We start from the raw sequence: 18286 nt of genomic DNA, 5'->3' as shown, positions 1-18286 counted from the left end.
GCCCGTCTAGCTGTGCCTGTGTAACCTTTGTTCCTGCAATTCCTGGCGCCTCTCTGAAGGCCTCTGTGCCTTCCTGCTGGTTCAGGTTTCAGATATGCCCAATATCCATTACCAGGGCCCCCTTCTTCCTGCCTGCAACACATGCAAGAGGCCCGGGTTGGACCCCACTACTCACAGGGGGCCACTACTCACAGGTAGTGGCCCCCAAGAGCAACATAGGAAATGCCCCCCATGAGCACCACAGGGAGTGCTCCCCCATAGGTACCACAGGCAGTGCTCCCCCATGAGCATCACAGGAAGTGCTCCCCTATGAGCACCGCAGGAAATGCTCCCCCATAAGTACCACAGGAAGTCCTCCCCCATGAGCGTCAAAGGAAATGCTCCCCCATATGCAATACTCTCACGGCTTTCCCTCCTTATCAGTGATTCAGTGCCATGATGGGTTTTAACCTGTAAGATACCACTGACTTTCTGTGTAACTGAACAAATATGGTTTAATACAGTCCTAAAGAATCAGTGGACTGCTCTGTCCCCTAGCAGAAGCTGCTCGTGTTCTTTGGGGACGGTGTCAGAGCTGGTTAATGTCTTCTGGGAAACCCACTTCCGCCGTGGATTGGGCATCCTCAATTGAACCAGCTGCCCTGTTAGCACCCCCAGCCCACCCCAATTCCAGTTCCTCCAGCCTTCTGGTTCCCACCAACTGTTGTGGGCGGGGGCAGGGAACAGGCTCGTTACGACCGGGCCTGGCCTCTTGGCTGCCTGTGTCTTAGCCACAGGGAATAGTGATGTTTCTGGGGCTGGAGCAATTGTACAGCAGGGGTTCAATCCCCAGCACCCAATATGTTCCCCAAGCACTGCCAGAAATGAGCACAAAGCAAGGAGTAAATCCTGAGCTCTGCCGGGTGTGGCCCTACAAAAAAACCCAAACCAAACAAAAAGGATGAATTCATTCTCCTGGGGGCCCAGGGGCTACAGTTTCTGGGGCTTATGCTTAGTATGTGTCAACCTGGGCTTGGTCCCCAGCAACCTGGGATCCCCAGAGCATCTCAGCCTGAGCAGCTGGGCTTGGTCCCCAGCATCGAAGGACCTGGGTAGCACGCATCCAAGGCACTCACATTGAACCACCAGCTCAGTTGACTGAGAACCAGTCACTAGGACCCCAGGGTCTTAGGAACCCCCTCCCCTGCAAAAAAAAAAGTCACCTTCCTTTGGGCCAGGGATGTGGCTCAACAGTATAATAGTTGCCTTGTACGTACAATGCTCTGAGTTTGATTCCCAACACCACACACCCCTAATTATTCTCCAGATTCTTTCATTTTCTCTTGAGGTAGGAGATGGGAGATTTTTGGTTTTTCCTATCAGGAAAAACAGGCCTGGCATTGTATTTAAGGCTAGATGGTCCCTAGCATGCCATGTTATTGCTGGAATTCTGCAGCCCGTGAAAGAAAACAGTTAATAATCTTCATAGGATTAGGTGCTGAAGGCTTAGGGGGGATGTCGGAAAGGGGTCCCCAGCCATTCAGTCAAATCCAATTATTCATGTTGTCTGGGTGCGTTCCTGGTTTGCGTAGGTAAGCCCTCATGAGCTGTGTGTCATCTATTAATTTCTTCTGCACTAAATTGTATTTTGGCATGTGCCATCATTTGGATAATGAATTTCATAGGTTATTAACTTTCTTTAATTAATCTAAATTACCTGTTTCAACTTTGATTTGACCTTGAATTCCCACAGCCCTGTTGAGTGCCTGGCACATGGACAGAGTCAGTAAGAAGACGGAAGGATGAATGAATGATGGATAGTTGGATGGATGGATGGATGAATGGGATGGACGGATGGATGGATAGATGGAGAGCCATCTTGCATTTTGTGATCTCAGAAATTAACTTTGTCTTATATACACACTGAGGATTTCATTTCCCTTTTTTTCTGTGCCTTCATTCCTTCAAGCACTGTGTTTATTTACTTAATTATTTTATTAAGTCTCCCTGAGTTACAGAGTTCAGAAGCTGATCATGACCGGGTTTCAGTCATACAGTGTCCAACACCCATCCCTCTACCAGGGTGTCTGTCCCACCACCAGTGTCCCCAGTTTCCCTCCCAGGCACCGTCTTTAGACAGCTTCCTTAGCTCCTTTGCCACTTCTTTCCACACCCCCCCCCACTTCCAACATTTGCAAAATCTCTGCCTTGTTCAGTAGCAGGTAACGCCCTGGGTTGTGCATCTCTGCAGGAGTAGCCCGCAGAGATGCACCAGGCATCCCCGGGCCTGCCACGGAAGTGACCTGCTGAACTGGACACATTGCTTTCCAACCAAGTCTCCCATTTCCTCGTTGCCTTCACTGTTATCCTTTCCCCCTGCTCCCCTGTCTCAGGAAGGGGCCTGACTATTCCTGCCGGTGCCCCCTATGTCCAGTGGGGAGTGTAGCCACGTCACCTTCCTTACTCTCTGAGGCTGCCCAGCGCCCTCTCTCCCCAGCTGGCCACTCAGGCTCAGTGGTGCTTCATCCTATGTCCTCTTGCTCCCGCCCCATCATTTTCAGCCTTGTACTGGGCTTCCAGGGAATCTTGGAATCCCAGGGGGTCCCCCCGAGCCCCGGGAGGAGTGATTCCTGAGCACAGAGCCTGGGAGTAAGGCCTGAGCACCACCGGGTATGGCCCCCAAACCCAAACCAATACAAAAGAAATTTGAATCTCTGTGGGAACTGCAGGGAGCGAGCAGCAAAGCACCGGCCAGAAAGGACAGAGGCCGCCTCCGGCCCTGTCCCCTGAAGCATCTCAGAGTGAGGGGCGAGGGCCACCAACTCTGAGAACACTGCAAGACACTTTAGGGTTTTCTTCACAGTGTCTTCAGCCAGTCAACCAAATTTTCCTTGAAAGAAAATAAAACGATAGTGTTCACATTTGTTTTCTGCTGAAGTTGGATAGATATCAGAGTTTTTCCTCGCCAATGTAGAGTCCATAAGCAGTGCTATTTGTTGAATAGGTCTAAATGACATAATGTGAGACCCCCAACAATGCTTTCTCCTTTGGGGGTAGAGGGCCATTGGGGTGCCCAGGGGCTATTCCTGACTCTGTGTTTAAGCATCACTTCTGGTGGTACTCTGGGGACCATCTGCGCTATAGGGATTGAGCTGGGGTGATAGTATCACCCCTGCACTATCTCTCCGGGCCTCTTTCTCATTTCTCTCATGAAAAGACAAGTTGTGAGAGCTGAGCCTGGTTTGACCTCTGGCACTGTATATGGTCCCCCCGAGTCCCACCAGGAGTGACTCCTGATCACAGCCAGGTGTGGTCCAAAGCGTTCCCTCACCACCTGCCCCCTAACACCCCTACACACACACATACACACACACACACGCGCGCGCGCGAACACACACACACACACACACACAGAATTCTGATTTCCAGATTACCAATAAAAAAAAGTGGTGGAATGAGAGCCCAATAGAAATCTGTCATGAGTCATGAGCCTTATCTCCAACTTAAAATGTTTTAGTCACCACTAAGCGTGTTAGAACAAATGAAATTAATTTTATGGAACACAGTAGATCCCAAATGTTAGTGTTGGAACAGGATCTCAGAGTGTAGAGCCGGGAGTTGGTTCATACATGTGAAACAGCTTATACCCTCACACATTGGCAGCAATTTCTTTGGGTGGCAGGGTCCCACTTCTGAGATGCTTGATTCAGGATTGTAGGGGCCCCCGGGGGTACAGACTTTGGTGCTGGGATTTGAATTCGGGACCCTAATGTGTAAGGCTGTGCTGCCCCTCTCTGGAACATTCTCCCTGTCTTGACAATCATGCTGCCGGTATTGGGACAGGGGAAGGCCAGGCAGATCCTTCCACAGTTGCTCTTAGCAGGAAAATAGTTTCCCTGCTTCTGTGTTTCAATTACAAGTAATTGAAGTGAAACCAGGTGAAAATTTTTGTTTTCAGTAGTAAGTCACATTTCAGGTTCTAATAAATATGTGTATCCCATGGTGACTACCTTGGAAAGCTCCAGAACAAAACTTTTTGTAAATCAGTGTTTCCGGGAGGGGAAAAAAAAAACACATATGGTTTGTTTTAGTTTTGTTTTTAAATTGCTCCCCTGCAAGTCAGGCTCAGTTTTGGTTTTCATTGTTCCAAATTAGAATAGATGAATTAAATTCATTTTTCAGCAGGAGATGATTTTTTTTTTAATCATTTGGTTAACACACTTTTTTTTTTTTTCAGTGAAACACCATGAGGTACAGTTGTAGACTTACAAACTTTTGTGCTTGGGTTTCAGTTATACAGTGATCGAGTATCCATCCCTCCACCAGTGCCCATTCTCCACCACCAGTGATCCCAGTATCCCTCCCACCCCCCACCCCATTTCCCCCCACTCCACCCCATCTTTATGGCAGGGCATTCCCTTTTACTCTCTCTTTCCTTTAGGGTGTTGTGGTTTGCAGTAGAGGTATTGAGCAGCCATATTAACACACTTCTTACCTCCTCATTCATTCAGCAGCTTTGAAAAAAAAAAAAAGACTTTTTAAAAAGTGGAATGATGGGCCAGAGGGATAGTACAGTTGGTAGGACATTTGCCATGCACATGGTTGAGACCGAGGTTTGATCCCTGGCATCCCATATGGTCCTCCAAGCCCACCAGGGGTGGTCCCTGAGTGTAGAGCCAAGAGTAAGCCCTGAGCACTCCCAGCTATGGCCCTAAAACCAAATAATAATAATGATAAAATGTAGAATGATTTCCTGCCCAAGTCATAGAACCAAGTGTTGAAACAAAAACAAAACTACGTTGCATTCTATACATCGTGAACACTTGTTGTTTCCTTCCCTCGCCCTCTCCGTACGGAGAGAACCCACCTGAGCAATAGAACTTTGTTATTTTATTACGAGGATTATGTATAGGACAGTGAACATACACACACACACACACACACACGCATTTTTATTTATTTTATTTTATTTCTCAGAAATTACTCCTGGTAGTGCTCAAGAAACCACATAGAATGCTGGGAATCGAACCCGGGTTGGCCACATGCAAGGCAAACGCCCTACCTGTTGTGCTATCGCTCCAGCCCCTTCCACACATTTTTAACCATGCAAGAGGCTCTTCAGTTTTATTCTGAATACCTCCAAGCAGTTTCCCGTTTTGTGCAGTTGTGATTTTTCTGTTGGGATTTAAAACATCATTTCGTATTAGCGTTTCCCATACTAGATTTTCTTCTTGCGGAGTCACGTTGGCTTGAACATTTGCTAGCAGCGCTGACTAAGAGCCTTTGGCTGGCCTCTGGCAACAGCCTCGTCTCCGCCTGCTCTCAGCAGGCTGTCTCTGGGCTGAGGAGCAGCTCCGTGCTTTGGAAAATATCCCGAGATCCGGCTTAGGTGGAACAATTCTGCACTTGTGTGTGGTGAAGCTCTTCATCGTGTTCCATTGGAAGCTTGTTTATTTCTTCTAATTCTTCTACTTCTTTCTCATATTGGGTATTTGCAAGAGAAGACGGTTTATTAGGAATAACAATGCCGGGCTGATTGCTGGCCTTGGGCTTTCTCCATTGAATAGGTCATTGGTAGCCGGCAAAGTGGAACTAATTTTCTGTGTTACAACAGACACATTTGGAATAGTGGCCATGGATCTCCTGTCACTGACCACAGAATGCCAGATTAAATGGATTACTTGGGGATGATTGTGGTGCTAAATAGATCTTATAACTTTAAATGCTCTGTGGGCCAATGTTGCCTCGGATATTACCCAGCTTCAGGGCTACAAGGCGAGAGTTGTGCGTGTTTGCTGACTGTAGAACTTGATTTATGACTCATTCCCAAATGCTTTCCCTCAACAATTTTGAATAGATTTCTAGAAACGTAAGGTTGTCCCATTTTTGACAAAAATGAATCTGTTTTCCATAAAAAAGAAGCTCAAAGTGTAATTTTTTCAGTTTTATTGATTCACCAGTTAGTTGAACCTAGTTTTTTTAACCCTAGTACATGTATGTAAGTGCTAAAATGAGTATTTTAATGTTATCTCGAAAATGAAGTGGCTTACATTTTTGCTTGTATTTTGCCAGAACAAAATTATAGCTTTGGATGTCATCATCTTGTGTTTTAAGGCCCCAGAGAAATGTTTTCTGTGTTTTTTAGTTGCCCACCCCTTCTACCACCATCCCCAACAAGAGTAATCTGTGGGTTGAAGTGAGTAGGGTACTTGCCTTGCATATGGCCAGCCCGGGTTCAATCCTTAGCATCCCATATGGTTCCTGAGCCCACCAGGAGTGATCCCTGTGCATAGTACCTGAGCACTAATGGGAGTGGCCCCCAAGCCAAAACAAAATAAGAGCAAAAACAAAATAAAAACCCAAAGCAAAAAGAAGCAATTAGCTGTTATATGCATATATACTATATACACATAGTTACTTAAGTCACCGAGTGTGTTATACGACCATCAATTTAGGATGTATAGGTGATCTAAATATGTAACATAAAGTAAGTAGAGCTCGGCACTTTCTCCCCAAAGAAGTAGGGAATGAAGGAGTAATTATTCACCATCTCCTTTTCGCTTTCCCGAAAACATCAATTACAGCCACACGTTTCAGAGGCAAGCCCACCAGTGGAACTGAAATAACTCCTTTCACTGTTACACTTCAAAAAAATAAAAAAGAAAAAGTCATCACAATTTTATAGCTGAGATGTGTTTCGTAGTTTAATTTAAAATATTAATTTTGATACAAGCCATCTTGCTTTGGAACAGCATCCTTACCACTCAGCACATTTCCTGTCCCTGGTGGCATGTGTTTTTATGGCTGGGAAGTCGCTTTTGAAAAATGTACTCTAAATGTTGTCTGCCCGCCACTCTGCCCCACCCCTGCGGACTCGCACTTGTTTCTCCTCTGCCCTCTGTTAACTAGAAAATGGTCTGATGGCAATTTCCAGAAGAGGCAGTGATTGCAGTAAATGTGGAAAATAATAAGTTTGGAGACCATAAGACCAGCCCCACAGTAATGGCCTTTGAAACATATTATCAAGTTGGAAATCAGTGAGGGAAAAAGAAAACCCTCCTTTCTCTTCCTGTTCAGTAAGATGACTTTTAAAGGTGCAATGCCCTCTAATTTCATCATCCTGGCAAGCTGGTTTCGGGGAAAATTTGATGTGTCGGCTTATGACTGCCCTTGCTTTTCCTGCCTGTGGACTGACTTTGCTAATTTGGAGTGAATTTGATCAGAAGGAATGTCTAAAATAATTTTGTTAACAAAGTCAGCTCAGATAGTCTTCAGAGAAAAACAAGCCAGAAATAGTTCAGATTGTCAATAGAATGATAGAATAGCAGGGAGGGCTCTTGCCTTGCATGCAGCTGACCCAGGTTCAATCCCCGGCACCTCATATGGTCCCCTGAGCCCTGCCAGGAGTGATCCCTGAGCACCGAGTCTGGAGTAAGCCCTGAGCACTGCCGAATGTGCTCTCCCCTCAAAAAGGAAAGCATTCACATTGTAAATCTTGTAGCCGGTGGTTAGAATGAGAAGACATTTTCATGTGACTTGAGCTGCCATCTAACATTGGATAAAGAGGTGTAATTGTTAGAGGAACAATTGAAGTGAGAGTCCCCCGGCTTCATGAAAGTGAAGTATAGGGGCCAGAGCAATAGTACGACAGAGAAGGAATTTGCCTTGCATGCAGCTGACCTGGATTAGATCCCTGACACTCCATGTGGTTCCCTGAGCACCAGCAGGAGTGACCTCTGAGTGCAGAGCCAGGGCTTGGCCTTGAAAACTACCAGGTGTGGCCCCCAATGCAGGTGAATAAAAAATTGTGCTGCTGCTACCAGCTGCATCCCTGGAAATTGCCACAAGCTCGAAAGCGACCCACATTTTGGTAAGCAAGATGCAGTCTATAGGACACATCATGAAGTATTACTCAGCCTCAAAAAAGGAGAGAGTCTACAGCAGATAACAACTTTGGCATGCTCTGCAAAGTGAGGTCAGTTACAGAAAGACAGCGTCCTATACTGTGCGCCCAGTTGATGTATTTGAAATGGTCCAAGTGGTGGAAAGAGAAGAGAGAGGGGATTCCCAAGGCCTGAGGCAGGGAGAAGGGTAGTTTCCAAGAAGCAGGGAGAGAAGGGGCACTAAGGTCTCACAGCAGAGTCAAAAGCCTCAACACTGCTGGGACCGTGTATCAACACAATTAAGAGGATCGATAGATACCATTCTTTGTTTTTTTCACCATAGAAAAAGAAATTATTTTTTCCAGTTCAGAGTCCCAAGAGCAAAGTCCGTTTTTGAGACACAGTGGAGTCAGAGGGTTGTGCACCCCCGTGTCAAAACTGGTGGTGAGGCAGCATCTCCAGATAACACCGTGCTGGTAGCAGGCAGGGGGAACAGGGGAGCAGAATAGTTTTGAAATAGATCTGGATGGAAATGGTACGTTATTTTTGGCAGCAGTGCTGAGGAATGCAGTGGGAAATTCTCTTCAAACAAAAGGTGCTGGCACAGCTGAATCTCCGCTGGGGGGCGGGGAGGGTGGGGGTGATGAACTCATGTATTAGCAGATCCCCGTTGCTAGAGGCAGGGAACCGAGATGGGATTGCAGAAAAAGAATCTTTGGAACTCGGTGCGAGTGATGGTGGCTCGATTGTGGTGTGGCATTCCACGGTGAACATGGTGGCGCTCAAGTTCCCCATGCCATTAGACGGAACAGGTCTCTGTACGTCAGGAAAACCGACCTTGTGCAAGTGTCACTTAGAAGGGTCTTGGGGTGATAGTTGGGGAAATCCTGGAGCTGGATGAGATCACAGGAATGTCCGTGGGACTCGGGCTGAGGCTAAGTATGGGGCCGCCTTAGAAACTGGCTTAGAAGCAGTCCCTGAGGCCACGAAGGAGGCACTGGGAAAGCAGTTCATGTGTCCCTATCATGAGTAAGGGACACGCTAGGGCGCCACTGACCAAGTAAGGGGCAGTTAGAACCGCTGGTGACCCTGATCACACACGACTCAAGGGAGACAAATCTCAGATGGAGCCTAACAGGATCTAGAAAGATGGCACAGCAGGGAGGGTGCTTGCCTTGCACACAGCTGACCTGGGTTCAATCTCCGATACCCCATAGGGTCCCCCGAGCACCATGAGGAATGAGCCCTGAGCAGAGACCCGTGTGGCCCCCAAACAAATAAATGGCGTGTAAGGGAGACAGGGAGCTGAGTAGAGGCTGGGAAGAGAAGGCAGCTGTCTTGGACGTCTCATATTCAAGAAGGGTTGACGAGCAGCAGTGGTGTGCCAAGAGGAATGTTTGGGTTTGCCTTTTGACATTGAGAAAGCCGGATGATTTGTGTTGTCGCGTCTTCTGTCCAGTTGCAGCCCAGTGATGCCATGTCCTCTCATCTGTGAGGTGATTCCTGGCTGTGACTGGCCCCCGGTGCCCACCGCACATCCTCTTCGGCCCCTCCCTGCACTCTGGGTTTCCTCAGAAGCAAAGTGAAAAGTGGATTTCTGGTCTGTCTGCCCTCCAGCATTGGAGTTTCTCAGGCTTAGTTCCACCTTTCTCCTTGTCCTTGAATGTCCTGAACGTCACAGTCCCTCCCTCTTCCCCCACCGGCCGTCTCTATCCTGAGCCTCATTGCCCACCATCATCACTGGAGCGTGAACAGGTGTCTCCACAGACAATCAGTGGGAGAACTGTTCAAGCATGAGCCTTCCTGCTGGAAGAAGCCCCAGGTCTGTCATCCTGCCTCGAGCACTGCCCCCCGACCGCACCTCTCTCTGGCCCTGCCCAACTGCTTCTACACACCTGGCCATTCAGATGCTCACCGGACTTCTCCAGACTCTGAAATTTGCACAGACTCGTCCACCAGAACCCAAGTGTCCCTTCCCTCCAGGAAAATTTCTGCCCATTGCTTAGTGCCCAGCTCTGATGTTTTCCTGCATGTTCTCCTTAACCTTTCTAGGTACTTAAGAGGGCATGGCCTCTTATCCTAGAATATTTCATGTGTTTGTCATGTTGAATTATGACTATTTGATGGTTTTGTTGTCTTTCCCCAGTCTCTGGGAGAGTGGATCTTAAATCAGCTTGCAGCACTCTCTCCCCATATTTAATTGATGCATGTGTGGAGGGGTGAGTGGCTATACAGATGGATGCATGCATGGACAGGTGGATACATGTATGTGTGGAAAGGATCAATAGACACATGGCTAGACACATAGATGATTGATGCATGCATGCATAGATGATGGAAGGACATAGATGGTGGATGGATGGACGGATGGATGGATAGATGATGGGAAGGACATTGGTGATGGGTGGATGGATGCCTTAGTGGATGAATAAATGGGTACATGGGTGACTAAAATAGAAATTACAGGTTCAGAATTTTGGCTTAAAGATTTTATTCTTTTTCCCCATTTTTGGTGGGATGCTGAGTGATTTGTGCTGTCGAGAAGCTGGGTGTCGAGAGGCTTTCATACATGCAAATGCTGCATCTATAAGGTTCAACTTCTTCATTAAGTCTCCTTGGGACACAAAGGGCAAGTTTCTATTCTATCCCACTAGGCATTTTTTTTTGATATGTCACATATATGCTTAGATACAGATATAAAGTACATTGGAGTAACCTGGGCCTCCTGCCCACAGACCCGATATTCAGCCTTTTTAAGTCATCTTGTCATACCTACATCTGATTTTTTTGTTTTGTTTTATTTGGGGGCCACAGTTGGAGATGCTCGGGAGTTACTCCTGGCTTTGCACCTCAGGGATGATTCCTGGCAGTGCTCAAGGGACCATACTGGGGTGTGACTTGTTCTGCAGAAATGCCTGACTGGGGGCTAGAGCAATAGTACAGCGGGGAGGGCTCTTGCTTTGCTTGTGGTTTACCAGGTTTGATCCCTACTATCCCATATGGTCCACCCCAAGCCCTGCCAGGAGAGATCCCTGAGCACAGAACCAGGAGTAAGTCCTGAGCACTGCTGTGGGTGTGACTCAGAACAGTAAATAAATGTCAGCCGATCCTCTCCTTCCTGCCCTCCTGCTATCGCCCCGGGCATCTCCTCCTGTGGTGGGGGTGAGTGTTGTGGGTCGGGCTTCAGGGGCTGGCTTCAGGGGCTGCATCCCGGGAGCCCAGTCTTGTCCTTAGAAGCACCGCTGTGAGTCGTGTGTCCAGCTCGTGCATTCATTCTCTTCTTTTTTTTCTGTTTTCCAGTGTCTGTCTCGGGACCCCGGCGGCAGCATGAACATTCAGTTCCTGGGCACGGTGGTGAGTAGGAGATGCGCCTGTCCCCTCAGGCTTCCCCGGGGCCTGATGTGGCTGTCGAATGTTGTGTATCAAGCAGGCAATTGGGGGCGGAAAGGAATTCTCAAGAGGCAGTGATTTTTGCTCCTTCTCTCTCTGTTGTCCTTTAGTTTTTGTATTTCTTGCATGTGTGTGTGTGTGCATGCGTGTGTGTGTGTGTGTGTGTGTGTGTGTGTGTGTATGCGCTCATGTCCGGGGTGGATGCATGTGGCTCCTAGTTCAGTGCTCTGGGCTCTCCAAGGGATGCTGTTGGACTGTGGGTGCTGGGGCTGAGACCAGGCCTCTATGTGCCAAGCCTGTGCCCCGGCTCACCAGCTTTCTCCCCAGCCCGCACCTCCTACTCCTCCCAAAGAAAATCACCTTGAAAATTATTTGCAGTTTGTTGAGTATTTTGAATATTTTCTTTTGGAACTGAAAAGTTTCTCTGTTTTCATAATAAGATCGTCCGATAACACTTTTAAAAATGATGCCATTTATTTATTTATCCACGTTTTCTTTCTTGCTTTCTCCATCAGAGAAATACCGGGTTCATATTTTTAATAACATTTAACCACAAGTTTAACCTTTATTATTTTTCCATGTGTGAATCGTGTTCCATTCTATATGAATTATTTTATTTGGGTGGGGGAGTGAGCCAAACCTACAGTGCTCAGTGCTTACTTTTGGCTCTGTGTTCAGGGGTCACTCTGGCAGGGCTCGGGGACTGTGTCGGATGCTGAGGATTGACCTGGGTCAGCTGTGTGCCAGGCTCACTAAGCTCTGACCCCATGAAGTATTTTCATCTATTAATAGTCCTCCATAATGCCATAGAACAGTTATAGGCATCATTTAAATTGTCTATTGTTTATTTTTCTTTATATTTCCGGGGTGCTGGGATGGAAATTCAGGGACTACTCCTGTGATACTCAGCTTGCCAGTGTCACCTCATGGTTCAGTGTTTGGGCCAGGTGGTTCAAAGCATCATTATCAATAAACAGAGCATTCTAATGACGCTTTTTCACACGAATCTCAACCGTTAGGTATTTAGGTGACCCCCAAATCTTGCTGTTCTAGTGAACAACCTTTTGCTTTGCTTTGCTCTTTACTTTTTCTTTTTCAAAATTTTCTTTCTTTAATCACTTAATCACTTAACTTCCCGTTAGTCGTCGATTTGCTCGAGCGGGCGCCAGTAACGTCTCCATTTGTCCCTGTCGCGTGGTAGTGTAGCCCAATGGCATCTGTTCGCTCTGGGAACATGAAGAGCCTCAAACCGATCGTTCGTGATCTTGATGAAGAAGTCTGACCATCAGATTTTTTTTTCTTTCTTTCTTTTTGATTTTTTATATATTAAACACACATAAAATATTGTTTAATATGTAAGATCGGGGCCGGAGGGGTCAGCCAGACACACACTCTGCATGCAGGAGGATCAACCCCAGCACGGTCGGGGTTACCCTGCGCACGTGGGGGCAGATCTGTGTTTCATCATAGCAAAACCTCGAGCCACGAGTCACTGTGGTGGTGAGTGGATACATGCACTGGAAGCTGCCCCTGGCTCCTCAGACCCTGCTTGCTCACTGCCGGACAAAAGGCCACTTTGAGCTCTGGCTTGAAGCAGTGACCATTTTCAAACAGATTTTGCGAGTTTGTTTTTTTTTTGGGGGGGGGTTATACCAGGCATTGCACAGGGGTGACTCCTGGCTCATGCACTCAGCAGTTACTCTTAGTGGTGCTCAGGGGACCATATGGGATGCTGGGAATCGAACCTGGGTCGGCCACGTGCAAGGCAAATGCCCTACCTGCTGTGCTATCGCTTCAGCCCCAGATTTTTGCTTTTTTTTTTTTGAGGGGTCACACCCAGCGGTGCTTAGGGGTTACTCCTGGCTCTGCACTCAGGAATCACTCCTGGCGGTGCTTAGTGGACCTTATGGGATGCCGGGGATTGAACTTGGGTCCGCTGTGTGGAGGGCCAATGCCCTACCCGTTGTCCTATCGCTTCGGCTCCTTGGATGTTCCTGTGGAGTGACAGAGCTTCCCTTGGAGTCACTTTACATAGAGCTTTATGAACTTGACTGCGTGTTAAGTTTGTCACTTAGAGCAGGACTGTGTTAGCTTCCTGGGAGGCCACAGGTCACCCCGGGGTGGGTGACCTCAGACACACTCATGGGTGCAGGAGAGCAGAAATCTGCTGGGTGGCTGTGGGCAGGCTGCTTTCTCCTGGCGATGCCTGGAGAAGCCCAGGCAGGCTCCTCGCCCTGTGTCCAGCGGTGGCCGCATGGCACAGGCCTTGCTTCCTGTGTAGCTGCCCCCCCCCCCCCGCCCCGTCCCCTCCCCTGCTTTCCTCCTCTGCCCACGTGGGTTCCTTCACGCAGACCCCAGCACGCATGGTGCTGTCCAACCATAGGAGTCAGTCGTACCAGGTCTGTCTGCAAAGATCCTATTTCCAAATCATTTTGGAAGGGGACGTGGATTTGGGGGCAATCCTGGTGCATCCGGGACATGCTGGAGTGTCTCAAAAGCATCGCAGGCATGTGTGGTGGGCCGGGAAATGAATCTCCCCACAGCTACGCTTCAGCAAACAGCCGCTTCTTCCTGGACTCCGGCTTATTGGTGCCTGGCTTGAGTCCGGCCGTTTCCCCTGGGAATTCCCCCATTGTCATCCCCCATATGGCAGTTGTCAGGCCAGTCTCCACCTGCTCAGCCCTGGGGACACTCCTTCCAGCAAAGACAAGAGTGAGCCCCGGGGCGGGAGGGCTGTTCTGGCTAAAACCTACTGCAAAGCCTGGTCCCTCTCAGCCTCGCCACCCTCCGAGTACTCGATAAAGGATGAATTGTCTTTATTTTTTTTTTTTTTGTTTTGGGGCCACACCTGGTGATGCTCAGACTCCTGACTGTGCACTCAGAAATTGCTCCTGGCAGTGCTCTGGGGACCCTACAGGGTGTCAGGGATTGAGCCTGGGTCAGCCACATGCAAGGCGGATGCCCTCCCATGCCCTCCTGATGCCTTCCCCATGACCTCTCCATCTCCTCCCCATGTCCTCTCGCTCCAACCCTTTGACGTGCCTCTGGTGCAATCACTGTGAAGCCCAATTCTCATCGGTCATCTCTGAGCGCTGTGGCAGAGCAACACGGGCTTGGCAGTGTAGCAGGACAGTGGTTTCTCGTGGTGCTGCTAGCCCAGAAGCCCAGGGTCCAGGCGCCCCTATCCCGCGTTTGCGGGCGGCTCCCTCATGCAGAGGAGCTGGGCTTCTGGGGTCTCTGGCTCCCTCTCCCTCAGAGTCTCACCACAAGCCCATTACCTCCCCAGCGGAACCTGTAGGTGCTTCCCCTGGGGTTTGGCCTGAACAGAAGATGGAGCGGGGACTCTGGCCTCAAGCCTGGATACTCGGTTTCCCATGTCCCAGCGTGGCCTGTCTGCGCCCATTTCACAGTGGAAATTGTCTGAGTTTTGTTGGTTTGCATCTTTCTGGTGAGCCTCTGTATTTGTGCAAGTCACAGACTAGACACGGGAGCGCAGTGTTTTACCCAAATAGTATCCCTTATTTGAACTAAACTTCACTCAGGGATGTGTATTTTGTTAATGCTTTACGAATGCAGCAATTACCACTGTTTCAATTTCTGTATGAGGACCGTCATTTGTTTTTCTTCTCTGTCTCTCTCTCTCTCTCTCTCTGTGTGTGTGTGTGTGTGTGTGCTTGTGCCACCCAGCTGTGCTCAGGGATCACCACTGGCAGGCTCAGGGACCATATATGATGCCAGGGATGAACCCCAGTTGGCCATATACAGGGCAAACACCTTACCTGCTATACTATCTCTCCAGACCCTTTATGTTTTTTTAGCTTTTGTTTGTTTGGGGGTTACACCCAGCCGTGCTTAGGGCTTCCGCCTGACTGTGCATTCAGGGGTCATTCCTGGAAGGCTCAGGGGACCGTATGGGGTGCCCGGGATTGAACCAGGTCAGCTGTGTGCAAGGCAAGTGCTGTACTACTGCTTACTGGTGTTTTTTAAGTAAGGCTGACATGTTTCGGTAGGATGGTTAATTTTCTTCCTCGGAGAAACAATGCATATTGTCAAGAAGAAGGAGAAGAAAAAAAAAAGTTTAGTCTCCGTTGAACAGTTTCTTCATAACGATTGGCTTTTACCCAAGGCCGAGCGAGGAACTATCAAATTATATGTCTTTGAAGCTTAGCCAGGGCTCTTAATGAAACCGAAGCATCCTGAAGTTCATCAGCTAATTTAAATCTCAAATTATACATTTTAAATTAAGTTTTTTATTGACAATAAATATACTTTATTTCTTATTAGCCCCGAAAGCCCAAGTGATGCGACCAGTAGAATAAACATGTTTTACCAAGATTTACCATTAAGAACGCTATTAATAAGGCCCTCGCGGCACCGGCACAATTAGATTTCAAAGGCTACATTTACGACGTAACAGCGATTAATGACAACCATCGAAAACAATTTTGAACTCCATCAGTTTAACTCAGGAGGGCAAACTTAATATGATAATTCATCGGGTGGAATTGTATCAGCTTAGCGGGAACGTATGGAAATCGGTAACCCTCACCTCGCGTCCAAAGCGGATGCTGTGCGGATAGATTTATCAGTTCTATTAAAGAACTTTGGGGAACTTTGGAGTTTCAGCAATTGTTCCCTTGGAGGCTGAAAACCCAACCTTGATCTCATACTGGGACCATTCTGGTCTGCATGTTTCCATAATTTGCCTTTGCGCCTAATATGACAGCAAGACACAAATAACTGTTTCTAATAATATCAGATGGAGTTGTGGAGGACAGCATTTTAATGCCGGAAAAGACCTCCCTGTGGGGCTGTTACTGCCGCCGCCGGGCCGCCGCCGCACGCTGGCAACTGGAGGCTCTTAATTGATTCGTTTAATTAGCAGGAGCTGAGGCTGGGGCTGCATCTTGTCATCTGCCATCGCAGGACCCCAGATTGGCATCATTCATATTCATAGGTCCAGAAGCATCACCCCAAAAGAAGGAAGTTCTACACCTGAAAACTCTCTGCTAGGATAAATCACATTTTTTTAAATAAGATTTTTAATGAAACACCGTGAGATACAGTTACAGACTGACAAACTTTCATGATTATGTTTCAGTCACACAATGGTTGAGTACCCATCCCTCCACCAGTGCTCATTCTCCACCAACAATGTTCCCAGTATCCCTCCCACCACCAACCCCCATTCCCCTGCTTCCTCTGCCTCTATGGCAGGCACATTCCTTTAAGTCTCTCTCTCTCCCTCCTTTGGGATGCTATGGTTTGCAATACAGGTATTAAGTGGCCATCATGTTCGATCTAGTGTCTACTTTCAGCACGCATCTCCCGTCCCGAGTGAGCCCTCCAAGCATCCTTTGCTTGGTGGTCCCTTCTCTTATCTGAGCTGCCTTTTCTCCCGGTATGTGAGGCTGGCTTCCAAGCCGTGGAGGAATCGTCCTGGTCCTTATCTCTACTATTCTCAGGTGTTAGTCTCCCATTATGTTGCTTTATATTCCACAAATGAGTGCAGTCCTTCTATGTCTGTCCCGCTCTTTCTGACTCATTTCACTTAGCATTTCACTTTCACTCCATGTCCATCCACTTTTGTGCAAACATTTTCATATTAAGCTGCCACTTGGGTCAAAGCAAAAGTAACAGGCCTAGGGAAAGGTCTGAATTTGTCAGGGCTGGAGAGATGGGACTGCGGGGTAAGCTCTGGCCCGTAGCCCGTGGCTGACCTCAGGTCAATCCCCAGCATCCCACAGGGTCCCCTGAGCAATTCAAGCCGTGATGCCTGAGTGCAGAGCCTGGATTGGCCCTGGAGTGTGTTCCCCACCCGCCCCCCGCTCCTGCCCCAACGGAGCTAGGCTGGCCACCTTTGTTTTTTTCCTGCATCAGCACTCTTTGGAGAAGTCAAGGGCGTCACACACTGTGATTCTACGTAATGGGGAATAGTTTACTGTGAATTTCTCTAGCCCTGATATGCAGTCCGCCTCTCGGGTCTGACCTGCCTCAAATCTCCTTTGGCCTTGTTGTCCACTCTCTGTCCATCTCCTTGTCTGCCCGAGTGGAGTTTGAGGACCAATGGGGTGATGGTCTGTTGGGATTTCTTAACATGTGATTCCATATCCAGCCCTCCCTCGATGGCTTCTCGCTGGCTGCCTTCTACTCATCTCTTCACAGATCACGTGGCTGAATTGTCCCTGAGACTTGCTCCCTCTCACCCAGGCACCCCTAGAACTTTCTTCAGACAGAATTGTGGAATTGTGGATGAGAACATTTGAATGTAGCGCAGTAAAAGCAAGCATCCTGCCGTGATGAGTGTGAGTCACATGGTTACAACTCTGTGTTAAGACTCAGCGATTAAGACTCTGCATTTGGGGGCTGGAGAGAGAGCACAGTGGGGAGGGCACTTGCTCGGCACACAGTTGACCCGAGTTCCATTCCCAGCACATACGTATGGTCCTCCGGAGCCGTACAGGGTATGATCCCTGAGTGCTGCCGGGTGTGACCCCCAAAACACAACCACAAAAGACTCCTGCATTTCATAGGCTTTGACATCCGTTTCTTTACGCTTCAGGAGCATAGCTCAGAGCTGGCATTTCCGACATGTGGGCAGCAGTGGCCTTCCACGGATTCTCTGGCACGGGAGGGACAGTCGGAGGAAACGGGAGGCCCTGACGGCGGGAAGCACGGCTGAGTGAGGGGGCTGCAGCGCCGGCACCTGCCGTCTGCATAGTCCTGTCATTGGAGCTTCATAGAGGTCTGGGTGGGGCAGGGGGAGTGCTTGGGCTCTCGCACCCGAGCCTGGAGCTCTGGGAGAGAGAGCAGATACGCCACAGACACTCCTGCAGGGAAGGGAAGGGCATTTCAGGCAGAGGGACTAGCCCCTGCAAAGGACCCAGGCTCACAATCCAGAAACCAGATTCTGGGGGGCAGAGCCCGCACAGGGCTGGAGCACAGGCCTTGCCTGCAGAAGCCCTGATGGGAACCCTGGCACCCTCGGGCCCCCGAGCCCCACCTGGATGAGCCCTGAGCAGCAGCTGGGAATG

The 18286-nt window shown here is 48.7% G+C and overlaps 1 protein-coding gene across 1 annotated transcript in view; it reads left to right on the top strand.

Annotated features, from left to right (window-relative positions):
• The window catches only part of PCCA (propionyl-CoA carboxylase subunit alpha), a 274548-nt gene that overhangs the window by 216563 nt on the left and 39699 nt on the right, over positions 1-18286 (top strand). Inside the window, exon 21 of the mRNA XM_056109803.1 lies at positions 11163-11216. Within this exon, the coding sequence (XP_055965778.1) occupies positions 11163-11216 (54 nt within the window). The remainder of the gene's footprint in view (positions 1-11162; positions 11217-18286) is intronic.

Source organism: Sorex fumeus, unplaced genomic scaffold, assembly GCF_029834395.1.
Source record: "Sorex fumeus unplaced genomic scaffold, SorFum_2.1 ptg000008l, whole genome shotgun sequence".
Classification (NCBI taxonomy): Eukaryota; Metazoa; Chordata; class Mammalia; order Eulipotyphla; family Soricidae; genus Sorex; species Sorex fumeus.
This window is presented reverse-complemented; position numbering and strand designations above follow the sequence as displayed.